Here is a 25,686-nt window from a genome sequence, read left to right as displayed (position 1 = left end):
GTCTGACCTTCAGCTGTGAGCTCTCGGTAGAAGGAGGAGATCTGTGGGTTTGGGGCTGGGGAGGGAGGTCTGTCTGAGAGCCCCTCTTCCCTGCTGTGCGGGGTAGTTCTCTCTGGGGATAGCTGCTCCCTCCCTCCCCTGCCATGTATTTTCAGCTCTCTGGAGTCCCAGCTACTCCTGAGAAACTTGGAAACTTGCTTACTTGCCCCGTGTCTGATGTCTAATGAATCCCTTGTGCTGGGACCCAGCGGTGCTAGCAGTTGTGGGGCAGTGTCACCGGCAAAACAGTCTCGACGTGGGGAACTTTTGTAAAATTTTATGCCCATGAACACAAACTTTTAATCACAGATTCAGGTATTGAGAAAAAGGAAACTTGAACAATCAAATGCTTTAATAAATGCCTTTCCTCCCTCTTCCTCAGGCCTACACCAAACACCTATCCTGCCCCATCTCAGTCTCAGCTTCCCCCATTTTCACTGCAGATAATGCTCGGTCTGTCCCAATTCCTTCAGTGTGGCCACAGGCAGCACGGGAGACTGGGGACTCGTGTGTAACAGTTTATATCTGCTGCTCTTTGCTTTTCACTTGTTCTCTTTTGCTGTGGTGTGGGTTGGTCCCGGGTATCCCTGCCCCCGGCGTGGGTCCCCCGTATGGCAGTTGTGCCCTCCTGCGCACCTCTGGCTCCTAGAGGCCGCCACTCTATTGTAAATCAATCTGTGCGAGGTCACCACGTGCTCTTCTGACAGGCTGAATTTTTGGGGTGCAGTCAGGTGTTTAAACTGGTTTCAGAGCCAGCCAGCTGTGAGTGGCACGTGGTATTTCACGGCCTCCTCCCACGCAGGTCACGGCTGCGGCCCCCGGCTACCCGGACCCTGCAGCGTGTGCCCAAGGCGGGGCTCGGGTGAGCGCAGGCAGGGGCCCTGTGGTCTGTGCCCAGCGCAGGCAGCTGAGCTGTGCTGGTCCCCCGGGGCAGCACCAGCCGCGCCGGAGCTGGTCTCAGCTGCCTGTGCAACAGGACGGCACTGGGAAGACCCTGGGAGATGGATTGGGTCTGTTGTTTGCTCTGACAGAGGAAGCCAAAGAATTCCCGCATGAAGCGCTTCCCCTGCTGTTCGGCATCAAACTGGCGTGTTCTTCCGAGTGAGCCGCTCTCCCCATTGTCTACGGAGGCACGCAGCCATCAAGGGCCCCTCTGACCCTCCTGGCTGCCTCCTGTCAGGAGCATTCAAGGTGTGAAAAAGCTTCTTGTAGACCTCGGACCCATATGGGGTAAGGAGGGCCCACCCAGGGGAGGGAGGCAGAGAGAGACGGGCGGTCTACATGGCAGAGACATGCAGTTGCTGGAGCTTTCCATCATGGGACGTTGGTAGTCACCTACATTTTGGGCCACCCTGGGCTCCGGCTGGGGCGGGACCTTTGTGGGGTAGCCTGTTTAACAGTTTGGTAGCCATCTGCACAACCAACTTACAGAGAAGTTTGGATCCCTTTATCCCAACCACAAACACTCCAAGAATTTTAATTTTTTTTTAATTCTGTAATTTGGGGAAATAAAACTCTGGTTTCTGAAAAGACTAATTGAAGCCGTGCTTGCGGCAGGGGCATCTCGGTGAGGGGAGAGAGAGAAACCCCCTCCCAGCCCATCTGTGCCCAATTTACTCCGATCTGGCCTCTCTGAGGCTTTTTTTCTTTCTCTCTCTCTTTAATAATTTGTTTTATAATTCCTGGAATCAAACCCATCTCAGACACACTGTTTTATTTTACTGTATTATTGGATTATACTTCCTATAAATCACTGGATGTTATTCATAGGCCACCACCAGAATAACTTCCCCTCTCCCCCCCGACGGCCCCGCATTCCAAACAAGCGCGCACCAAAGTGGGGGTGCAGCAGCGCGGGGCACCCTAGAGACACTTCCCGGAAATCCCAGCAAATTTGCCTGGCTGCGGGTGTGAAGCATCAGGCTGCAGCACCTGGATGCCTTCTGGCACTCTCGGGCCGGTCGCGTTGTGCCGTGTGGAGGTTGTTAGGAGGTCGGGCTTAGGTGGAAGTGGAGAGGGGAGGGGGCTGCCATATGTGCATCCTCAGCACATGTAGGAATGGAGTTGCATCCCCCGGGGCCGAGCAGAGTCGGGGCACAGAGGCACGGGAAGGTTCTGGCCAAGCGCGCGGCTTTAGCTGAGGATTCGGAAAGTGGCTTGCGTTTCAGCCAGAGGAAAGTTTCGGCAGGGCACGGTGATCAACCTGTAGGTCGTCTGCTCTGCCAAGGCCGATGGATGAGGAGGAAGACCTGCTACTTGAGTGGCAGTCTCACTGCCAAAGCTCATGTGGGACATGAGGAGGGTTTGAGGGGGCAGCCAGCGTGGCAGGGTCAGGCTGGGCTTTGGTTCGCGGCCCTCCCGGTTCTGTCTCCATGAGTGGAACATGGTCGGGTTTTCTATGTGAGATAGGGTTGGCTGGGAAACCTTGAAGGCTTGTGCAGAAAGGGAGGATTCGTGCCCCACTCCCTGCTGCAAATTCAGAGCAGCATCTGTCCCCTTTGCACTGCCACACCAGTGTCCTCAGAGCAGCGTAGAGTAGGTCAATACCGCACAGGCCACTTGGTGTAGAGATACTCTGCCTGGCTTACGGAGAGCCACTGTTAGGTGGTGAGTGTTCACTAACTACAGCCTTTGCAAGGGTTTGCTAATGTGCATGGCCCTGCTTGCTCCTTGAAGACCTACACCAGCTCCTGAGATGTTGATCTTGCCCAAGTCTTCTTGATAGACACAACAAAGAGTCCACAGGTTAGTGCAAATCAACTGCAATGTCTAAGCGGGTACAGGACTTTCCCTTTTGCATGTGTGTTCAGCACCCCAGCCTGGCTGGAGAGGACGTGTCGAACCCAAAGGACCCCTTGAATTCAGCCTGTGCTTTTGTAACCAGTAGCCTGCTCCACTGCCGTCCTGCCACTGCGCACGGCCCTGCGCTGGATGGACCATGTTTCGCTTTGCTGACCGCAGCTGCTCTGGCTTGCAAGCTAAAGCGTGAACCCTTAAAATATCCCCGGAGATGTTGCAGAGGCTGGTGGTGTCTGCCCTCAGCAGAACATCGACTCTGACCATCTCCACGGTTCTTGTTTGGTTTCTGATGCTCCAACCCAGCTTTGCTCGAAGAGCTAACTGCAGCATCAGAAAAAGACTCAGCGGAAGCATGTACCGTTCTTCTGCTGCAGCCACATCTCAATGGCTTCTCATGAGGCTCTAACCACATCTTGCATATTGGAGCAGACAAAAGGTGCTGGGAGTCGAACGCAAGGGAGTCCAGTGCATTTGGGTGAGTTTAAAAATAAAGTAGTGCTGTGGATGGCTGCCTTGGTTTGGTGGAGTTTAAAATTAGGCACAAAACAAAGCTTAATAAACCTCAGGCTGCAGATAGCAGAAGCAGCAACTTGATCTTCCCCTGTCTGGGGAGCAGAACTGAGTCCTTTTCTCCTAATTCCCCTCCTTGCACGGTAAATACACGCTTCACCGGAGTCCAGCTGGCTCCTTCAAGCAGGCAGCTCTGCGGGCCATGGCAACTTTGGGCGCAACAACTGGGAGATCGATGAAGATGTCCTGTTTCAGGGCTGTGTCTTGGGGAGGCTCAGCATCTGCAGTCGTTGAGAGCAGAGCCTGAAGTCTCTCTACCTGCCTGGGGGACTCGGTTTTGTAATGCAGACGCAGCCCACTCGATGCAAGGAGGATGGAGTTGAGCAGTTTCGTAACTGGCTTTCGCAGGGGTGCTAGGGCTCCGGTCATCATATAGCAAGTGTGGACTGAAGTGGCCATACTGAGATCACCAGCATGCACCTGGCAGTCGCTGCGTGCCTTTCCCTGTGAGGCTGGGTACTGCTGTCTTTAGCGAGGTGCTGTTAAGACATAATGCTTCCTAAGGCCTTAAGTTTGGAGGAACTGGACATTAAATTCATCCTTCCCCTCCCTTTGCATTGCTGCTCTTCTTTGCTTCGGGTTTGAGTTGTAATCAGGAGAGGAAACCCAGAGGAGGGCTGGTTGGCACTGGTGTCCATCCTTCCCCGTGCTGCCTGGCTTGCGCGGAGGCTCTCTGGAGCGAGCAGGTGCTGAGATGTCACTGCCTGGGCAAAGGGCTTTTACCCTTAACCTGTTGTCGAGTGAAGTCTGCTACTCGCTGTGTCCAGGCACAGCCCAGACCTTGGCCGTGTGAGCCGGACGAAGGGTTGAGATGGCACGAGGGGCAATACCTGCATTGCTCGTCTCAGGAGCCGCGCGGCTTCCTGTGCCGAGCTGCTTGCTCATGCTGAGCCTCCTGAGGGACACGTACGTGTCTGAGGTGGCAGCTGACCCTCCAAGAGTTTCTCCTCTGAGCGGTTGGGAGTGTTGGAGGTTGGCACAGTTGCCGGGAACTGTCGGCGCCTTTCCTTTCAGGGAAGGAAGCTGTCTCGGACTTGAGACACATCAGCAAAGTTCAGGTAAAATAGTTTTGGCGCAGACGCTCTTGGGCTCTTGAGGCTGGTGGCAGCAATGTTTAGACCAAAGTCTTCCTTTGCTTATTCCCCTCTGTTTCCTGTTTAAAAGGCAGATTGTCACATATTTGGGGATTTATTTACCGTAATTGGAGTTATTTTCCTGGCTGCTGGCTTCTGCCCTCTGATGCAAGACTCCTTAGTAAAACGTGTGTCCAGAAAGCCATGTGACTTTTTTTCCCCTTGCCACAAGTGCCAGCAGGAGATGCAATCGTCAACGCGCTGCAGGGAATTTCCACTTGCAGTTCAGGTTTCTGAAATCTAGACATTGGCTTCGGAGGCAAAAGATCGATCAGGGCTTTGTGGCAGGGAAGGGAAAGGTTTCCAGCGAAACCAAATGTTTGCTGGTGTGTCAGACTCTCCAGTCCTGCCCTCCAGCCAAAGTGCAGCAAAAGTCCCTGTCGAGTAGCGTTGGATGAGCTCGCTGGGGGCTCCTGCCCAGTTCGCCTGTCACACGAGCACATCCTTATGTCTGCCCTTGACGCTGTTCCACCAAACGCAGGATGATACCGAGATCTCATTTCAGGGCAACAAATAGAGGGGAAATGATTTGTAATCACAAAGCTCGAGTCTGCTTTACAGCCAAGCTTCGGCAGCCCGAGCAGCAAGTCAGGACAGAGCCAGTGACAGGCGAGGTCAGGTTGGAGGGGCTTTCATGCTGCGGTGCCACCAAGGCATGGGCCAGCTCTGCGAACGCTGAAACAAAACCACTATTTCGATGAAGAAGCAGCGTCGCTGTATAAAATGAAAGGCGGGATATGGAGCGCTGGCACGCAGTGTCCGTCCGTCCTGCTGTAAACTGAGAAAGGGGGTGCCTGAGGCAGCTGTCCCGGGGCTCTGCCTCACCCCTGCTTTGGTGGTGGAGAAAGAGGGGTGCCAGGGAGCCGGAGTGGGGCTGCACCAGGTGCAGCGGCTTTGGTGAAGCTTTAGATGTTTGCACTGTGACAGGAAATCCTCTCTCTTTTAAAGAGATGTTTCTGACTCTTTAATGTGCGTTGCGCCTTTGATTTCCTCGCGCTTCTAAGCAGCACCAAGTCAATTACTGTATTTCTGTTTAATTCTCTGAGAGAATATTGTGTAATTAGGCTAATTATGATGCTTTGTGAAGTTGTAAAACTCTTGATTGAGCTTGCGGGGCTGTTTCATAGCCTGCCAGGTGTAGGCAGGGAGGGCTGCCTGCCCCGTGCCCTGTGCAGGTTCGGGTGCAGCCTGCCAGCTCGGTGAGGGGTAGCTTCCTTCCCGGGGGCTGCCCCGCAGGCTCGTCCCCCACCAGCTCCATCCTGGCCTCTGTCTGCTTGCAGGCTGCGGTCCCTCGGTGAATCAGGTGCCCGGTGCTGGGGGGGTTTCAGCTGGGAACATGCACCCCTGGGGGCTTGTTGGGATCTCTTCTTGCCTTAATGCTGAGATAGGGAATGGCAGCATAGCCAAGGCTGTGTTTCTACTCTCAAGTGCATCTGCAGCTAGGAGGTGACCCTGCGTGGGTTTACCTATGGAGATCTCTTATTTTGCCTGGTTAGGGTCTGCCAAGGGCCACGCAGCAGGTTCTAGGAGCGCAGCACTGGCTCTGCCGGTGCTAATCGATGGGCAGGAGGAAGGCGAGGACTTGTTGAGCGTGACCTTCAGGAGTCACCCTGGCTAAAGTGATGCTCAGCCCAGCTTTGCAGCCAGTATGGACCAGGGCGGTTGAACCCTGGCTGGGTGACAGCACTGAAGATATGTGGCCCTTCTCTGGTTGAAGGGTCACTTTTAACGCTGATTGATGTGGCTCGTGATGGCTGTGGTTAATGTGACCGTAGGGCTGGCTCGTAGGCGACAGGGAGAGGACACGAGTGCTTTGTCTGTCCCTGAGGTTGGCATGGGTCTCCGGCGTGTGCCCTCGGGTCCCCCGTCCTGCGGGGTGGGACGAGAGGCAGACAGGAGCACGTCACCGTGGGGTGGGAGGGAGATGCCCTGTAGGGACAGCTTTGGCTCTGGGGTTTCTTCGTTCCCCCTTGTCCCATCCCACCCGGGACCGTGCGGTCCTCTGACCCTCCCTTGGTGAACTCCTGGTTCTTCTGCACCGGACCCAGGAGTGGAGCAGGGGAGTCTTCCGTAAGCAGCGCCTGCTCTCCGGGTAATGGCACGGAGATGGAGAAGGAGGTGCCGGCTGCCAAAGGCGGGTTGGGAACAGCATAAACCCTTCAGAGCGGGACCTGGGGAGCCAAGGTCTGACAAGACCTCATGCCTGGTGCTGGGAGCGGGGCTCGTCCCACCCGGGGGGCCCCAACCGCGCGCGGGGCCGTGGCGGGGAGCGGTGAAACGCCGCCACATGGGCTTGTGTGTCTTTAAAAGCAGGCGAAGCGGAAGTGATGCTCTCGGGCCCATCTGCGCGGGGAGCGGGAGACGCGCCCCAGCTGGTGCGAGGCCCTGGCAGCCCCGGGAGCTGCCGTCTGTTGGGGTTTACTGCTGTCTACGTTGAAACACGGCTTGGGAAGGGGTGTGTGTGTGTGTGTGGGGGGGGGGTCGGTGGCACGGTGCCAGTCCCGGTTCGCCTGGCCTTCTCGTTCCTTTCTCCTCCTCCTCCTCCCCGCTCCCTCCAATGCTTTAAAGTCACATTTCCAGGCCAGACATAGAATTAATCTCTGGGCACTTCACATTGCTGGCAGCGCAAAGCAGGATGTGGGATCTTTTTTTCTCTCTCTCTGCGTCTTGGCTGACTTTTTTACCTCTCGAAGAATTTGGAAGGGCCGTGAGATTCCCCCCACCCCCCCTCGCCTCGGTGCCGTGCAGTTTTTCAGCACGCTGATCACCCTGCTGTGGCTTCACCCTAATAGATTTCATATGCTGACACAGTTGACATCAGTACCAAACTATTTTACATGTGATCTGGTGTATTTCCTGAGGAAATCTGCAAGATATTTATTAAGAACTAATAAAATAAACCTCTCCATGAGCTTTTAGGTAGTTTTCAATTTTTCATGTCTCTCTCGTTTCCTCTTATCAATGAGTTTCTATTTTCTCCCTCCTCTCTGACCATTGCAAAAGGAAACAAAAATAAATGTTTTAAACTGTTCCTGAATGGACACTGGGAATATTTCTGTAGTGATGTATTAGCAAAGCCATATTTTTAGTGCTGTATTGTCAAGACTAAAAATATCCCGCTGCAGTGCATCCTTTTTATAGGGCTTTGTGTGTGTGTGCGCGTGTGTGTGCTGAATGTTGTACAAGTTTGCACCAGTGTGTAAAGGTCTGTCTTTGTACTACTGCAGCGTTGCCTCCCCATCGCAGCTGGACTCCATTAGGCCTCGAAAATTAAAGTAATCCTGGTTAAGAAAGAAAAAAAAATTAATCAATCTCGCAGAGCCGCATTTCTCCAGCTGAGCCTGGATACCTGCGTGGCAGCCCCCCTTTGAAAGACTCCAGCAGCCCGGCCTTGCGTGGGCCGGCAGCGCGCCGTGGGCCGGTGGTTTTGCCGCTGCGTTCCTGCCACGGAGGGTGTTCCCTGCCGCCGGCTGGGAGCAGCAGCTCCGCTTTCCCTGTCGCCGCACAGAGCGGCGGGGTTAAGGGCGAGCTCGCTAGCCGGGAGGGCCTGGCTGCGGGTTGCAGTCACCCAGTGGGTTCCTGCTCATTTTTCATGCTCGGGGAGCCCTTCGGGGCCGCGCCGTGCTGGCGAGCGGGAGCCGTGTGTGTAGCTGGGAGCAGGCTGGATACTTCACGTTTTCAGAGGAATTTTCTACCTTTCTGCTATTTCTGTCTCCTTCAATTAACTGTGTTTGTAACGGAGAGAACCAAAGGTGGGAGCTGGGCTGAGAAGCTGCCTCCCCTCCGTCCCCCGCAGCCAGCGCGGGGGGACTCTCGCTCCGAGGGCCGGTCCCCCGAGCTGCGATGGGAGGTGGCTCCGTCTCTCTGCCGCACGTGATTGACGCAGCCCTTTCCAAATATAATTTGGTCGCTGGTTCGCCTCCGCGGATAGCCGGCGGAGCGCTGCGGCCGTCGCTCTGGCCCCCAGGAACAGCCTTGCGTCACAGGTAGCGGGTGCTGCGACTGACGGGGGACCTGACGGCCAGCCCCGGAGCGCCATGCGCGCGGCACGCAGCGTTTTATGAACTGATGTGTCTCATGCTCCAGCCAGGCGCGAGCGCTCCCCCCTCCGCCCGCCTCTCCGGCAGCTCGTCTCCTCTGAGTCACTCGCCGCTTTACTCGCGGGTGCCTCGCTTTACTGTCTGCTGCCGTCTGGAGAGCCGCAGCCTTTCAGCTTCCTGTAGAGCAGTTCAGCGAAAGCAGTAATTAGGGCCCGTAAAAATTTATTTTATTAGCGAGAAGTGTTGGTGGGTAATTGGCCATAATTTGAACCCAGCCAGATCGGAGATTAATAAAAAATAAAAATCACAGAGATTTTTTTTTTTACCAGAAACACCAGGGCTGTTACTTGCAAACCCTTCCTGAGGCGGGTGGGATGGGACGGCGGCTGCTGCGGAGAGGGCGGCCGGCAGCGAGCGCCTGTGCTGTACCCGTCCTTGAGGGTGTTTGACACTGGCATGGGAAGAAAGGAAACCTTGTTTTCCAAGAACTCTGCTCTTTCTCAGCTTGATAAGCATTTAAAATAAAAGCTGCGCAATTGGAATTGGCAGAGCATCCTCATTCTTTTGTCTGTCTGTTTATTTTTTTCCCCTCATCCCTCGACATGTGTGCTACAGCCCACGGTTACTACACCCCGCAGAACCACAGGCCTGGAGCTCTATAGGTGCGCGCCGAGCTCTGCCCACCCCCAGCCTGGCTCTTTGAAGCCTGGCAGAGCAGCAGAGATCTGGCTCCGTCCCCGGTCGGGCCCCGACCCCGGCAGCCTCCTGATGTCCAGGGCACTGAAGCGTTCGACAAAATGTACGTTTTCAGCCCCTTTTGGTTCCCCCTTCGCTCGCGGGGCAGCAAACCCAGGGCTTTGCCTGGAGCTGGAGCGGCGGTTTTGGACGCGGGCTGTGACCACGCTATACAGACCCGATCGCTTTGGTATTTATAGACTTCGTTAGAATAGCTTGAACATGGCCAACACGTCGGAGCGGGAGCGGTCTGACGGCCGATGCCTGCATCCTGCGCGCTCATCGCGGCGGCTGGTGTCAGCGATTGGAGAATTAACCGCTCCACTCAGGGAGTAAGGAAGAGCCAAGCCCCTGCACACATGTCACGCTCGGTTACTGCTGGTTGAATCAGACCAGGGAGTTACTTCAGGTTACTAGTCCTGGTTGTTGCTTTGGTGTAAAGGATGGGGGGGGTGTTACTTCAGGTTAGTAGTGCTTGTTTTTTGCTTGGCAGCCCAGGCTGGAACCTGGTGTAACTGTTTCCCAAAGAATATTTTTGGTTTTAAAACTGAAGGTCAGCAGTTCGCAAGTGCTGCGCTTGCAGCCAACTCTGTGGTTCGCCTTGTGCCACCGGGCCAGCAGCACTTGAAATCCTGATCAATTGATCTGCAACAATATGAAACCACGACGGGTGACTGCCAGTTAAAACTCCCCGTCTCGCCCCATTTTCCCCACCCAAAGTGTCTTTCTGCCCATATCCCCTTTCTTGCTGCCCGTCTCCCTCCCTCCCTCTCGGCTGTGTATTGGAGTTTTTGTCTATCTTTTTCCATCTCTCTGTCTCTTTTCATAACAGTTTTTAATAATGTTTTAGTTAGTTCCAGCCTTTTCCCTCAATGGATCCCATTGGAAAATGCATTTGAAAGGAAACAGTTATACACTTCCCTTCCTTTGAAACTCTGTTGGCACCTTTTCCAGTGCAGTAAACCATACAACATGGATTTTCAAAGTTTCCAAACACAGACATGCTGGCGTTAAATTTATGAAAAAATATTTTATTCGGCTGTATAGTAACTATGAGTCTCTGGGCTGCTGGTCACAGTGAAATCGAAGCTCGCTTTGGAACTGCAACAGGTTTTCAAATCTCTGCAGGAAACGTAGCGGCGCTGGCTGTATGGGAGCCCGCAGCTCCCTCGCGCCCTCCCGGCAGGAGACGTAGCGGCAAATGAAAGGGGTGCTGGGGCACCCTGGGGCTGAGCCCACCACCCTCGGGTGCAGCTTTTCCCTGCAGACAGCCCTGCCTGGAACGGTGCAGCAACGGTAGCTGTGGGGAACTTCACGGTCATGCCAATCCTACCTCAAATCACAGGGGAAAAGAGGAATTTGGCATAAAACCATTATGTCTTATGCTTGTTAATGAATGTAGAAGGTTAAGGTTTTTTAGTTACCGAGTCCTGTGGCGGGGGGGGGCTCAATAGCCAGCGTAAGTGTGCGCACGCTGCAGTCTGCACGGGGTTTTGGGACCTGAGGCTCCGGCTACATGTAAGTCGTCGGAGCACTGAGATCATATTTTCTAATAGGGGGGCTCGGATGTTAAACTTCCTGGAATGGTTTCTCTGCATGCTGTGGATTTGTGCCTGTGGTCTCAGCCCTTCCAGCAGGGAATTGCTCACTTGACACCTGAGAACCACCCTTTGCGTGGCACCGCTCAGAGCAGATTTTTTTTCCGAATTTCCACAGAAAACCATGGCCCTCATTCGCCACGAGAGGTCGGGTGGGTGAATCTGGCCCTATCCTTGTGAGGACCGTTGTGAGGGGTTGTTTCCAAACAGAGCGAGCCTCGAAGCCTGTGCTCGGCAGCACTTCCACGCGCTTGAGGTGTGGTGTAATGGAGATAAGGCCTCCTGTGATAGACGAGATGATGACGTGGCAAAGAGATCCTGGCCTCAATTTTCCTGTTGTCCTTTTGCTTGTAAAATTCCTTTCCCTTCACATGGGAGTTTTGTAGAGAAGTCGCTGATCAAGTGTTCATGCTGATTAAGTAATCATGCTCAGTGCTGCGTAGAGCGTAGGAAGAACTAGAAGGTTCAGGTCCAGATAATTGGATAGCGTAAACTCACTGGCTTCTGTCTTACAGCATCTCGGTTTTGGATGCCTTTCTGCATGGTGTCTCTAACGCGTACAGATGGGGAACTGAGCTTAAGGAAAATAACAGATTTTCTAGTTTTTTGACTGCTCACCTGGAGATGCAGGTGATGGAGTTTTCCTAAAAACATAGTCCTTCAGGACCTGCATTTGTTCCTATTCAAAGCAGAGTTGCCCAGCGTCTGCAAATTTCATCCCCACTGCGTCACCATGGCCAGCCAACAAGCGAGGGACACACGAATACTGACCGTGTGCGTTGGGACTGGTTAAGGTGACTTCTGGATCCCCCTGGAAGTTCAGGACCAAGGCAAAGACAGAATCTAGTTCTCCAGCATAGCGCTAGGCTATCTTAATCCCCAAAACATTACCGTGTCCTGCAGCCCTCAGCCTTACTGAACACGCGTGCATTTCAGCACATCAGAAAGCGGTTCTGCAGGAGGGTCTCTACTGACCGTTCATTTTCTGTGTCGACTGAAAATGGCAGCTCGAGGGGGGAAGAAGTGGTATGTCGCTAGGACTACCTTTTAACGCGTATGTGTGATGGAGTTAACTTGAAATTGCATAGACTACTCTAGAACTGGTGTTCCTGACCTTTGAGTGCTTGACTTTGTGTTCATGTAACGGTTTTTGTATGTGTAATTCCCATCGTTTTTAGAAAAGCAAGCTCCCCTGTGGAACCGGACTGACCTCATCTGGGATCCTCGGCTGGCACGTAAATCTAGATTCACCACACAAGCCTCTGCCACGGCAGGAACGCTGGACGTGCGGGGCTGTTATCCTCTGTGCGCACCAAGCGCTGGGGGTGAGCAGCCACGGATGGTGCCAGCAAAGCAGCATGGGGGCGTGGAGAATGGGCCGCAGCCGGGCAGCTACGCTATCGCCTAGCTTGTGCTGCTTTCATCCACTTTTCTACCTGCTTTTCCCTCTCCGCTGTCTTGCCTGGTTTGGTTTCCTCTTCCCTGATCCAAGCAGATGAACCAGCTGCTGCTTCGGTTGCAGTGGCACGTGAGAGCTGTCTGATAGTGAGCACTCAGATTTCCATAGGCCCCCGCCTCGGCAAAGCAGGGGTGGATGGAGGTGGCAGAAGGCACGCCCAGACCCTGCCGCCGTCCCCTGCCAAACTTCTGGTTCCTGCTGCGAAGTGTGAAGGTGCTAGGGATTTCGCTGAAATGGTCAAAGAATTTTTAACTTGAGAAGAACAATATATTTTCCCTAACCTCATTCTGGCAAATGGCTGAACCTTTGTAGATGAAATTTTCCCAATAAATTTAGCTCGAAGAAAGCTTTTGGCATGAAGGATTGCAGCCTAAATGGTTAAAGTTTGGCAAAGTTGTTAGGAACTAAAACCAGGGTCTTATAATGGAAAGTGTTAGGTAAGCTTCACTGTAGGCACAGCGGCTGGGCTGTGCCCCTCTCGGAGGGGTGTCCTGGTGCTGGGGGTGCCACTGGCATCAGCTGGGGAGGCTGGAGGGACGGAGCAGGCACTGGAGGTGGCCAGGGGCTGGAGCAGGAGGTGAGGAGGCAGTTCAGGCCTGCAGACATCCGATGAGGACCCTGGGATTTACTGCCTCCCTGGAGTTGGGGGGGGGGGGGGGCATGGGTTTCGCTTTACGTTTTGGCATTTGCTGTGCAAGCTGACACACTGGCGCTCTGGTCCCTCAGGAAGCTGTAAAAAGAAGAGCAGCAAACGAGTGAATGTGCTGAAACGGAAGCTCCGCACTTTGCTGTTCCTGCCCCATCAAAGGCTGCTTTCTTCGAATGTGCCTGTCTGCAGGCGCTTTCTCTCATTAACTTTGACTCCAGGCTTGAAGCGCTCACCAAGGTTCACACCAGAGGAGGCATGTTCCAGGCTGTCTGTTTGCATTTGCTGCCAAAGACATGCCCACCTCCAGCACGGGGAGGAGGGGGGTGGAAGAGGCTGCCTTTTATTTGCTGCGATTGTCCTGGTAAAACTTCACTCGGGGCTGGAGTAAATCTCTTGGGAAGCCCTGTTCACGCCTCCTCCCCCGTTGTAAATAACATCTGACACAATTATGGTTGGGCGCATGCAGCTCCTGGGTGGGATGCTAGTAGCAGCTTGCCATGCCTGCTGCGTAGCGCCGAGCCGGACTCCCATGGCAGTGCGCTCCCCCGAGCACGTGTGCTGAGGAGCCTGCTTTCCTCGCTGGCCCTTTCAGGGTGGGGTTCAGGTCTCTGGCTGTGCAGCTGGCTCCTTCAAGAAGGGATGAAAGATCTGTGCAGACGGAGGGTGGGCCGTCAGGGGTTTTCTTGTATCGGGCTGCATCGTCCTGCCTCACTGCGGTGCCCCTAACGCCTCTTTACGTTTCCATCGTCCACGTTTTTTCTTCTTTTGGTGCAGTGTTCCCTGTTCCGCCCGGATGCCCTCTGCACGTACCGAGCCCTGCTCGCCTTCAGGCCTTTTCACCCTTGCAGCCACTTCAGTCCCATCCTGCTTGTGCATCCTATAGCAAATATTCCCTCTGCAGCAAGAGACAGCTGGTGCCAGGCTGGTCTGGAGCTGTATACATGCTGATGAGCTGTCTCGCCAGCTTGGAGGGACATACTTTCTTACGAGCTAGCCAGGACTTATGTACATTTGGGTTTGCCAGCCTTTTAGCTGCCAGACAGGTCAAATTCGTGTTGCTGTCAGTTGTTGGCAGCAGATCATGCAGAGCCTTAAGGCTAGTGAAGATTTTGCTGTGCCTGTGTCATAAGTCCTAGCGTCAGCTCACCCACTTGGAGCAGCTCCGGTGAAGGCAGCGCTGAGAAATAGTAGTTCCTCTGTTGATTCTCCAGGCTTTGCCAGTGTGGATGAGACTGTAGGTGCCTTTGCCTCAGCTGTGCCGATCTGTCAGCCTGGGACTGGAGTGTCTCGGTGCAAATGTCACTAGCGAAAGCTGGGATGTACATGGCTCCCCGAGCAGGAGGAGTGTATCTGACGCTGCGTGGGGTGTTGCACATCCAATACTGACTCCTGCAACCTCGCTGGGGCCAGGGGTGCAGAGGAGGATCCTGGTCCTGCCGGCTGGGTCAAGGCACCCCAAGCACGGAGGGAGAGCTCCGAGTGCTGCTTAGTGCAAGTGGAAATGGCTTCAATCTGTGTTTTGACTGATGGGTCTTTTCAGGAAATTTCTGAGAATAACATTTCTAAAAATGGCTGCTTCTTTCCACTGATATTTCCTGGAAAAGGCTGCAGTTAATTTTAAACCACTATCCTTTTCCCTTTTCAAGTGGAAATGGCTCTGTGCTTGTCCTCAGGGCTAATGTCATTCTTTCTGTCCTAGCCTGGGTTGCGTGGTGGGGAGGGACAGCGTGCCACTGCCCTGGCCTCCTCTTGCAGGACCTGTTGGTCTTCCAGGGCTGCAGAAATTGGGGTGTTGGAGGCACTCTGTGCACATGTCTGCTTTACCCGTGGAAATGAATAACCGTCTCTCCCTGAGTCACTTCACAATGATGTTCTTTGTCGGTGACTCCTGGCCAGTCCTGAGTATACAAAAAAGCCGTCTCTAAAGTCATTCCCTTGCCCAGCCTAAAGCTCTGTTTGTCAGGGTCAGGAAGGATATACTGAGCTGGTTACTGCACCCCAGGTGCAAGGATCCAGCCCTGCGCATGGATCCTGGGCTTGGGGACGGTCAGAGCCGGAGGTGAGCTCCTGGATCAGCCGGAGGGAGCTGGCAGCACAGAGCTGTCCTGGGCAGGCAGCCCCTTTGTGTCGGGCAGAGCACGGCTTCCCCTGTGGCTCTCGGGCAGGCTTGCTGCTTCGGGTGGGAATATGTCATTAATTTTTATACCTTCCCCTGTAAACCATCGACCCTTTTTATGATGTCATGAGGGATTCCTTAATTTTGCAGCTGCTTCCTGGTTACGTCAGAGAAGAGCCTCCCGTCCTAGAGCCCAGCGCTGCAGTCCAGAACGGCTGGAAACAAATGAAGTGTTGAATATCTAATGGCTTCCACAGGGAGAGCTGCTCCATCCTCCCCAGGCCCCCGGCATTCCTCACCTCCTAGGCCTCCCTCCCTCCCTCCCTCTGACAAGACGGGGTTTCAGCACGGAGCAGAGGGAGCCGCGGGCTCCTGGGCGGCCCTGGCTGCTTTGGGAACACATGCAGCGAGTTCCCCTGTGCTGCTGCATGTCTGGGCGCTGCGGCCGGGAACCCCCCCCGGGGCCTTCCTACCTCTCTGTGGGGAGAGGTCTGTACGGGGAGGTGGATTGGGGGCATCCAAGTTATTACTGCAATCCGAAGGTCGCTTTGGGAGGGATTCAGCCCTGTGTGCTGCAGGTGGTGGCATTCAGATCGGCCACAGGGCTGTGCCGGGAGGGCTGGGGCTGCCATTATGTCTGCTGCCTGCAAATTCAGAGTCGGGGAGCATCTTTCCAGGAAAGCTGCCCATCGTTCCCAGGCTCTTCACAGGGTATTAGCCAGGGCCGAGCGAGTGCCTCCAGGTTCCCAGGCTTTTTCAGGGGCAGATGAGTGCGTGTGTGACTCGCCAGTTCCCAGCGGAGAGCTGGGAGTGCCCGTGACTCACAGGTCCTCTGCAGGGGGGGGTGGGTGGGGGGGGTGTCAGGGAAATGCCCCGCAGCTGTGAGCATCCCCCTCGCTTTGCTGCTTTATATTCCCATCGGTTTGTGTGCGGTCTGGTGGGACCAGCTGCCTGGACCGGCAGCGCAGCTCTCCTTGCCCGCTTGCTGCAGACATCCCCATCCCGGTGGGCTGCCCTGTAGCCCTGCCAATGCTGCGTCTGGCGGAGGGTGACTCACAGGGAAAACACGCTTGTGTCTGAGAGATAAGAGAGCAAACCAATTGCCTTCAGGTGGTGTCAGCTTGGAGGTGACCAGCCTCTGTCTTCTTCCCCGCAGGGCAGCAGCCGGCTGGTGAATCAGTTGTCTGTGCCGCCGAGCTGCTGACACATCAGCCGGGTGCTTTAGGCACGGCTCACCCGCAGCTCACCGAGCTCCTCCACCTCCTGCGTCCCCTGGCCAGCCCATTATGTCATCCTCGGGATTGTGTCCGGAGACCCGTTCGTTCGTTTGATTGCCTTCACGTATGGTCCTTTACCGTGTCACCGGGGAAGGTGGGTTCAGCTGTTGCTCCCCGGGAGCAAAGCACATCCCTGCTGCTCTCTCTGCCTGCGCTGGGGCCACCTGCTGCCAGCGCCGCTGCCTGGAGCCACAGCTCAGGTTAGGACGGGGAGGCCAGCATGGAAACTGTCTCGCTGGAGTCCTCCTGACCCTTGGCTAGAACAGTCCGGTTGCCTGAATCAAAGGAATCTGGTCTCCTTCGAGACTCTAACGCTTGTTGGCTGGTGTTGTTTTAACTGCGAAAGATTCAGCACTCCTTGTGTTGTGTTAGCTGGGATGAATGTAGGAGCATGTCTACTGCTTGCTTGTGAGCTCGGGGGTTGCTGTGGCTCGCTTCCACCACTGCCTAGAGCACGCTCAGAGTAGAGCAGCTGGGATCCCTCCCTTCCAGCCCCCCTGCCCCGTCCCCGCAAGCAGCCCCCTGGCCGAGGCCACGTGGCCTGCGCTCGCGCTGCCCTGATTGTCCCTCGCAGGATTTCCTTCGGCACATGGCACTCGAGCGGCTGCGAGAAGCTTCCTCCAGCAAATCCCTCTCCTCGGAGGCGGCTGTCCCTTGCATCGCCTGCTCTTTTCCCATTCCCATTTCCTGTGGCTGGTTGCGTTGCCCTAATAGAGGTTTGGCATTGCTGTTTTGCACACCCTAGTGGGAGAGGGGATGTGTTTATCACTTTTCCTGGAGATTATCTGTTTAAGCACTCTCTGACAGTTACAATAACAAGGGCAGCGCGTTGTGTTTCCCAGCAAAAGGACACTCGCTGCTGAAAGATGTATAGCACTAATTAGAAATACATAACATCCGGCCACATGGCAGCCTTCTCCCGGCCGCTCCATTTCCTGAGCTCAGACGACTTTGACGACAGTTGGTTTATGTTTTCCATGAATATAATGTTCTCAGAGAAACACAAATTTCTCCCCGTTACAAAAGTCCCCATTCTCTCCGTCTCTCTCTCCCCCCTCCCTACGCACTCTTTCCCCTGTGAAGCAGGTAGATTTATGACTGCAGAAAGCCTGGGTCGGATCCTGCTGTCGGCTGGGTCGGAGCAAAGCTCGCAGCCCCTGCGTGGACGCAGCTGAGAGCCCAGGTAGGCGCTCGCAGAGGGCGCTGCAGCAGCCGCACTGGCCGACCCGTTCCGCTCCCCAGGCTCTCTGCAAAGGAAACTGCCTCCTGGTAGAAAAACAGCACTCTTCATGCAGGCCAGTACCCAGCTGGAGGAAAAAAAAAAACCCCTCTTTCCTACATGCGAAGAAACAGGAGGACTCTTCTCCAGCTCAGAGGGTTTTTGTGATCTTCAGAAAAAACACCCGTCCCTGGTTCCCAGTTGCTTTTTCTCTGTGCTCGCAGTCTGATGCTCAACGGCTCCCATTTTTTCCAGCCCATCCCCTCTCCCTCCTCTCGCTCTTGGGCTCTGCTTCGGAGCAGATAGCCTGGGCGCCAGTTGGAGGAGTCTGGGTCCAATCTCCAGCTCGCAGCAAGCAGCAGTGACTAGTACAAGGACATTTCTTTGGAGGTCCCCGTGTGCTTGATGGGAGCAGGGCAGTTGCTCTGCTGAGCGTAACGCAGGTTAGGTGTAAGGGCGGTTAGACGTAAGGGAGGTGAAATCTTAGAAAGTTTTAGCTGCTGAAATGAATTCCTATTGAATATGGAAAACCTGGTGTATTTCAGATGTTTATAACTTGGCCAAGTGTGGACAGATTTCTAGTAGGACAGGAAAACTCTCTGTTAAAAAGGTTATTCTGCAGCAAAATCTCAGATCCCCTTTCCAGGATTTGCAGTTGCTAGATTAGCTCAAGGAAAAGGTTGTAAGTGTTTTTTTCTAACAAGGGTAAGCCACTATCTTGTTTCCTAGCCTCATTCTCACAAGTAGCCGAACTGTTTTGGCTAAAGATTTCCGGAAGAATTTGGGCTGGGACAGGCACCCAAGCATGGAAACTTCAGCTCCAGTAGTTAAAGTCTGAGCCAACTGGAAAAAGGGTCTTATGAGTGGCTAGTGTCAGGCAGGCTTAATAACACAGCGCTCAAAACCCTGCCTGCAAAAAAGACTGTCAGAGCTCATGTCCCACTGGCCGGTCCAGCATCTGGAGCTCTAACCTCCGCAGGGGGTTTGCAGAGGGCTGCAGGGCTCTCGCTTATTTTTCTGGTTCAGAAAGACAGATCTTCGAGGCGAATTCAGCCTATGAAGTGTGGGGTAATGCAAATTACCCAGGCTGTTGGTTCAGGCTGCAAAGTGTTTGATGACATTCCTGCTTTAAAATACTCTGCCTGCTCTTTTCTAGCCCTGTGCAGCGTTGCACGTACCTCAGAGTTTTGCTGGCATAGCTGATGTGGGGCTACAAGTGACTGAGAAACAGATCCAGCTTGAGAAAGCTCCCAGAAGGTGGGTTTTTAGGGCAGCTCAGCTCCCTGCTGTGACTGCAGCATGGCTCCATGGGCCATGTGTCGGTTCAGCGAGTGGTGGTGCAGCATGCGGCGAGGGTACGGTGTTACCCTGAGTCAGTCTTGGCTGCAAACGCTGCGAGTCCTGAAGCCCTGACCTTAAGCTGTGGTTTAACAAGCAGCTATTGAGGTAGCGGTGCCAGCTTTACCCACCCTCCTCTCCCCCCGCACAGCACCTTTGATGGGGATGGCACAGCTGAAAGGTGACATTTCTAACCCCTATGAGCTGCATGATCTGGTTCACGGGGTGGCTGCGCAGGCGAGAGCTGAGAGGTGATGTGGTGACAGGAGCTGTTTAACTGATGCCGGCATTAACAGGGACGTTTGCCTGATTGCAAGGGGAGAAGGCGGAGGGGGAACGTGTTGTGGTTATTGGTGCACAACCTGGTGGTGTGCTGGATGATTTCCTGCAGAGCGTCGCTGCTGCGGCTGCTGGTGGCACAGAGGAGCCACATCTCTGACCACCTCGGGGCCCGTGACTTCATGGCAGCTTCTTTTGTGTGTGATTTCTGTCCATAGTCTGCCTGACCACCTCCACACAGCGCCCCGGCTGCGTGGCGTGGCTGGGTGTGAGTACAGGAGGGTTATCTGATTACAGCCTGATTTGGGGTTTCAGGGGAGGAAGTGGAGTGCGGGTTTGTGGCAGCTTTAGCTGATGGGATGCCATCGACGCCACCTGAAAATGTCTCTGGCACCAAGCTTTTGGTGACTGCCTGTGGGGATAGGATGCGGGATTGCCTGTGGACCTGATGCTGTTGTTCTGCTTCTCCTGAACCCGCTGTGAATCTGGGGAAACAGATCTGGGAATTACAGGGTTTGCCCTGACCTGGGCAGTCAGGATCTCTCTGCCTGCTCTTGTTGGTCTGTAGCAGCTGGTGTCCCCAGGTTATACTGGTGCTGTTCAACTGCAGGGACAGGAATCACCTAAGTGTCACTCCTGCCTCCAAGAACATCTCTTTCCGTGAAGTTTGTGTCTTAATGCATCGTGCATTACCAGCAGCACAGACCATTGCTCAGCTCAGAGGTAATGACGCCCTGGGGGCTCCAGGGCAGATTTGTTGCTCCAACCCCGCTTCCAGCGTATCTTCTACAAAGCATTTTTCTCTTAGTGCCAGGGTAGGCTCAGACTCTTCGTGCTGTGAGCAAGAGACCTTGCTGTGGGTGTGGAGAGCTAGTTTCGCTACTGCCCATCACTCAAAACACTCCACAAGTTTCTATCTAAGCACCTCCATTTCATGAGTGCTCTGCCCTTTGATTGTACCCTCACCTTGACTGTCTTCTGTGGCGTGGGCAGCTGGGGTTAGCCTGGGGTCTGCCACCCCACAGCCTCCGCGTCACACAGTCGTGACCACTGGCTCCGAGCTCCCAGCTCAGCGAAGGCTGAGGCTCCCTGCCTCCCGAGGAAAGTGGTGAAAAGGCACAAAGAGAAAGTTTCTCCTGATTTATGGTGCTTTCCTCTTTTGTCCTACAGTTAAGCTCTTAAGAGCCTTTGCTGGCAGGGCGGGGAGCTGGAGTGCTGGTGTTTGTTCAGGAGTCTTGAACAAGCACCCACCTGGACGTTTCTCCTTCCCTGCAAGGTTGTTGGGCTGGGGAAGCCTCCTTGAAATGAGGCTGACAAGCTTGGCCAGGGAATGAACTTTCAGGACCGGGGGAGTTTTGTGTAATTTAATGGTGAGATGACAACGCCCACGGTAGCTGAGCTGGAACCGTGGGGAAACGACCCTTGAGTTTGGGTGTCCTGTTCCTCTTACCTGCACAGTGGGCAGCTTCGCAGGCTGTGCTGGGGCTGAGCATCGTTGCGGTAGGTCAAAGCACTGTGGCTTTATGTAAACTGGGTGTGAGCCGGCGGGCACGTGGTGCACGTCTGTAGCAATCCGAGATGTTTGATGGAGCTGTGGCCATAGTGCTCAGCTTGTGTGAGCGGGTCACGGATGGCTGTACCTGCGACAGCTCACGTGCAAGAAACATTTTTACTCTCTTTTGGGTGTTTAATGTTTTATGGCGAACTTGTAGCCTGCAGGAAGAGCCGCCGGTGGCAGTGGGAAGGGCTGAGGCCCTGGTACCAAGCCTGGCCATGACCACCACAGAGCACTGCTGCAGCGCTTGGAGCCGATCTCTGAAGTACATCAGGGCTGTGAAGGGCTTGTGACCCTCAGCATCACGAAAGCCTTTTAAGCTTTGGCTTTTTTGGAGAGGGAGGACTTAGCTTTTGTACCAGCCCAGTTTGGGGGTGACTGCGTGTCTGGCTTGAGCACAGTGCTCAGAGTCCCGGGGGTGCTGCCCATCCAAAGAGTAGGGGTGCTTGCTGAAATGCCCAGAGCTGGGACTTGCCAGGCTCAGGTGCGGCAGCGCGACGGCCGCGGTCTTGTTGTGTGCCCATTTAAGACAAGAAGTGAAGAGAGTCCAGCATCTCACCCGAGTGCGGGAGGAGGGAGCGCGGGGAAGACGACTGTAATTTCTTGAACTGGACTGTGGCCAGAGCACTGGGACTAACACTCTTAATTGTGGGAAAGGCTTCATGAAAGAGATTTACTGTCCCAGAGTGGTCACATCTTTAGTTTTATATTTCCTCCAAAAGTTGACAGCCTCTGCAGTACGGCACTTCCTACCACTGCTCTGCGGCATCGGCTCAGCCCTGGCTCCAGGAGCAGAGCACCCTCATTTGGCTACCGGGCACCTCTGGTGTCACCCCGGGTTACCCTCGGTCGTCTGTTCACTGGGTGCTGAACTTATTGGCTGCTCTAAGAGCTGGCCAAATCAAGCCTACAGATATTCCTCCTATACTTTCTAGGTGTGTTTTAGTCTTTTTCTGGTTGTTTTTAACCTCCCACCCCATTGCTGTGAAATAATTTGCACTTAAAAACCCAATGTTTGTTCTCTGCGCCTCAGGCATTTTGCTAGCCCCGGCTGGCACAGGGTCTTGATGTGTTGCTTTAATCCTCTTGCCCTTTGCTCAAAACCCCTGGTCTGCCACATCAGGGGAGTTCAACTTCCAACACTTTCTCTTTGCCCGCATGCAGCTGATGCTTGTGCCTGCGGCGGAGGTGCCTGGGAGCCAGGGCTCTGCGGGGGTTCTCCCTCCCCATCCTAGTGCTGGGGCTTTGCTCCACTGGCTTGGAGTTGGTACCTACATATTTGCATTCACTGTGCAAATCCTTTGCCTGGCTTGCGGCAGCTTTTCTCACAGTGGCTGCCTGTCTGCAGAGTGAGGGCTGGAAGCCCTGGTCCTGCAGCAGGCCATGTGCAAACCGGTGAGGTGCTGCGGCAGAGCAGCCTGCACAGAGCAAATGGCGCAGGCTGGTAGGAGACCCCCGAGCAGTGCTGGTGCATCCCGTCCCGCTGGACAGCGGCTCCGCTCCCCCCCGGCAGCGCTTCCCTGCCTCCCTCTGGGCAAGCCCCCGGCCAGCCGCTCCCCACCCACATCTCAAGGGAGGATGTGAATTGGGGGCAGAGAGGATCTGGGGGGGGGCAGAGGGGATTCGGAGGGCAGAGGCTGCCCATAAGGCTTAAAAATCTTCTGCGAGCAGGCAGTGCGGTGCCTGAGCGAGCGCGGGCAGCCTGGCATGCCCCACGGTGCTCTCAGCCTCGCTAAATGTAACCCATGCCCAGCTCCAGGCAGTTCCCTCGAGCCAGCTCCCCGCTGCTCTCAGCAGCCTCAGAAGTGGTTTCTGGCTGGGTGTAGATGTGCCGGGGGGATTTGCTCTCACTCTGAGCCGGCTCTGTTTGGAAGAGCTGTGGTCGTGTGGCATCTACTTGAGTAACAGCTTCAATTAAGGTCTCTTGACAAGCTGTTGTGTGACTGGTGAACTAATGGGAGGAGCCCCCTCCTCAGCTGCTGAGGTTGAAACTCCAGCAGGGACAAAGATCAAACATGCAGCTAATTACCCTTTTAACACTTAAACATAACCCCCTCCTTCAGGGGAAGGCATCAGCTCCAAGCAGCAGCTTCTGTGCTGGGAGCCCTGAGTGCCGGCTCAGGCCGGGCCGGGCTGGGCCGGCTCAGCACATGAGGTGGGATCAGGCACGATGCGGGCAGTGTGACTGCAGTCTCTGCCCGCTCCAGAGCGGCTACTCACCACCTTTGTTTTCCCCCTGTGTGGAGCAATTGGGTCCAGGACAGGTGTGAGCTGGGGAATCACCCACCCCTGCAGAGATCCCTGCTCCATGTGGAATGCAGAAAGGGAGGCTGCGAAGGCGAAGCAAGATGGAGCATCTGACCTGCTTTCCCGCTGAACCCTCTCTCTGTCTCCTAGAGTGCATTTCTGAAGACTGCCGCTCCGTCATCCAGGAACAGGCCACGGCCCTGGGGCTCTCCATGTTTGCACTCTTGGTGAGGAGGTGCACCAGCCTGCTGAGGGAATGCGTGCAAGGTAAGGGGTTACCGGCAGGATCCACGCAGCTGCCCACGAGGCAGCATGGTGGGGTTCAGGCCCTTGTTCCCTGCTATTTTGTACATGCCTTCCCCTCTGCTGGGGCCCTTGGATTCTCCCCCGGCATCCCCAGCTCTGCCCAGGTTATGGCTGGATCACCTGGCAGGAAAGCCCCTGATGTGTGCAGGCAGAAACATTTGGAAGAAAGGGGTGGACTCAGGGCATGCTTTCTGCCAGCTGTTGGGAAACTTCCCAAAGCTGGGACCTCGGAATCCTATCTCTGACTGGTGCAGTGACACCCCACTGCCCTCAATAAAAGGGATCACAGACGTCCCAGCTTGCCCCCCAGGCCAGTCCGTGTAGGGAGAACAGATCTGTCTTTGTGCTTGCTGTGGGTTGTGGCTGTCCCCTTGTGCGTCCAGGGCTGGGATGTTGGGATCTGTGTCGTGCATCCTCAGTCCCTGCCTGAGCCTGGCTCCTGGCTGCGGTGAGCTGCTTCAGCTCTCACGTCTTGTATTTGCAGTTCAGCCACAAGAGGTGGAGCAGGAGGATGAGGAGGACGACATCAAGGTCTCTGCCTTGCCCCAGGACCTGAAGGAGCTGCTCCCCAGTGTGAAGGTCTGGTCGGACTGGATGCTTGGCCACCCGGACACCTGGAATCCTCCTCCGACCTCTCTCGAGCTCCCCAAACAGTACGTGCATCCTCTGGTCTGTCTTCTGGTGTCTGCTCCCTCCCTGGGCTCCTCGTGCCACCTTTCCCCCTCGCTCATGCTTACTCCTGGCTGTGGCTCTCTGACCTGAGCACCCAGGAGAGACTCACTGCGCAGGGAATGTTTGGGGGGGACTTGTCAGCCTTGGTGACACAGTGACTTCTTCATTGATGCATGGGTGGGGCTGAAGTGGCTCTGAGGGGTCCTGGCGGGTGCCCTTTGCTACCATGTGTTAGAAGATGGCTCACGAGCTGGATTTTTACCTTCCGCTTAGGATGTGCGTCTGCTTTTGTTGGGATACGTCTCCTTTATATGCTCTGCTGGCCCAGCCAGCTGAACAGGCAGGACCTTCCTCTCTGCAAGAGGGAAGTCCATTTCCAGCATAAGCGTTTTGTTGCCTTTTTTTGACTGAATCAGGCCAACCTTGGTCAGGCTGGGCTGGCCTGGAGCAGCTTGCCTGTTCCTGGAGCTCCAAAAGTCGCCTCCCTCTTGCTTCAGAAACAGCTTGTCTCTACCCCTGCAACACACAAAAGGGTTAATTTTCTAAACTGGCCGATTCCAGCCCATTAGTCCATAATGCGGACTAGGCAATTTGCATATTTTTGGACAGAAAATCGAGTGAAGGGGCCAAGTATGGAGTATGCGAAACAGTGTCTGAGCATGCTCCGTAGCTGCTTTCCCGCAGGATTTTCCATCTGCCTCTGGTACTCCGGATCCAGAGCCTGAAATCACGTCTTATTGTTAATCCAAAGGAGCCAGAACCCAGGGTGATGGGAAGGCGCATTAAGAGTAATCCAGCAAAGTGGCTTAACCATTAATGGGTCCCCGCTCCGTGCGTCAGGTCCAGTCCTGCTCTCCTAGTTTATTGCCTCTTACTCCAGTTCTTTTTCATTTGGCTGAGGAAATGGAAATCTCACACAGGAAGTTCTGGGCCTCATTTTGTGGAGATGGAGTCTGTTTTCTGTTTGTCGGCTGCTCGGTGTGGGACCGCTGCCTGCTCATGTGAACTGCTGCCCATCTTTGGGCAGGAACTCAAACTGGGATCTGTCACGTGAAAGCGCGTGCACCAATCCCCCCTTCCCCTCGCGCTGCCTGCGCAGGGAGCCGCTGAGCCCTTGGCGACGGGCAGCCTCGAGATGGAATTTCTGATTGGGTTCGTGCAGCCAGCGCTCGGCGCCTTCCCCGGGATGAGCTGCCTCCCCCTCCTGCGGGGCGCGGGGCTGCGTCTCCCCGGGCTGCCGGAGCAGGTGCGGGCACCCGCTTGCCCGTCGAGGCGGGAGAAGGCAGTGGTGGCAGCCCACCCCGTGGCACGGCAGCGCGTGGCTCTTTGGGAAGCAGCGGGTATGGGTTGGGGGGCTCTACTCGGCAAGGTCCTGGTCTGCTCGGTGGCGGAACAAGGGTCTTCATCTTGCAGCAGAGGCCCAACCGCTTCCCCACCTTGCCCTCTCCACAGAGGGTGGCTGAGCAGCCCCTCTTGTCCCATCCGTGCCCTTACTCTGGGGCATGGGCAGCCTTCCTCATGTTGGCTCCCAGCTCCTCCACCCTGGTGCTCTTTGGCTCACCAGGAGCATCTGTCTTATCCACGGCGAGGAGATGGGCTGCTCTTTCGGCCCAGACCTCTTGTGTTGACCCAGCATTGCGTGGCCGGGTGTTGGT

General features: G+C 55.1%; 1 protein-coding gene across 2 annotated transcripts in view; it reads left to right on the top strand.

Moving 5' to 3' along the window:
• Positions 1 to 25,686, top strand: part of SMG6 (SMG6 nonsense mediated mRNA decay factor) — a 116,265-nt gene that overhangs the window by 31,882 nt on the left and 58,697 nt on the right. For both annotated transcript variants that reach the window (XM_076354449.1, XM_076354448.1), the window contains exons 11-12: positions 23,204 to 23,320; positions 23,844 to 24,012. In XM_076354449.1, the coding sequence (XP_076210564.1) occupies positions 23,204 to 23,320; positions 23,844 to 24,012 (286 nt within the window). The remainder of the gene's footprint in view (positions 1 to 23,203; positions 23,321 to 23,843; positions 24,013 to 25,686) is intronic.

The sequence above is a fragment of the Aptenodytes patagonicus genome, chromosome 17 (assembly GCF_965638725.1).
Source record: "Aptenodytes patagonicus chromosome 17, bAptPat1.pri.cur, whole genome shotgun sequence".
NCBI classification, from domain to species: Eukaryota; Metazoa; Chordata; class Aves; order Sphenisciformes; family Spheniscidae; genus Aptenodytes; species Aptenodytes patagonicus.
Note: the sequence above shows the minus strand (reverse complement) of the source record. Positions and strands in the feature narration are given on the sequence as shown.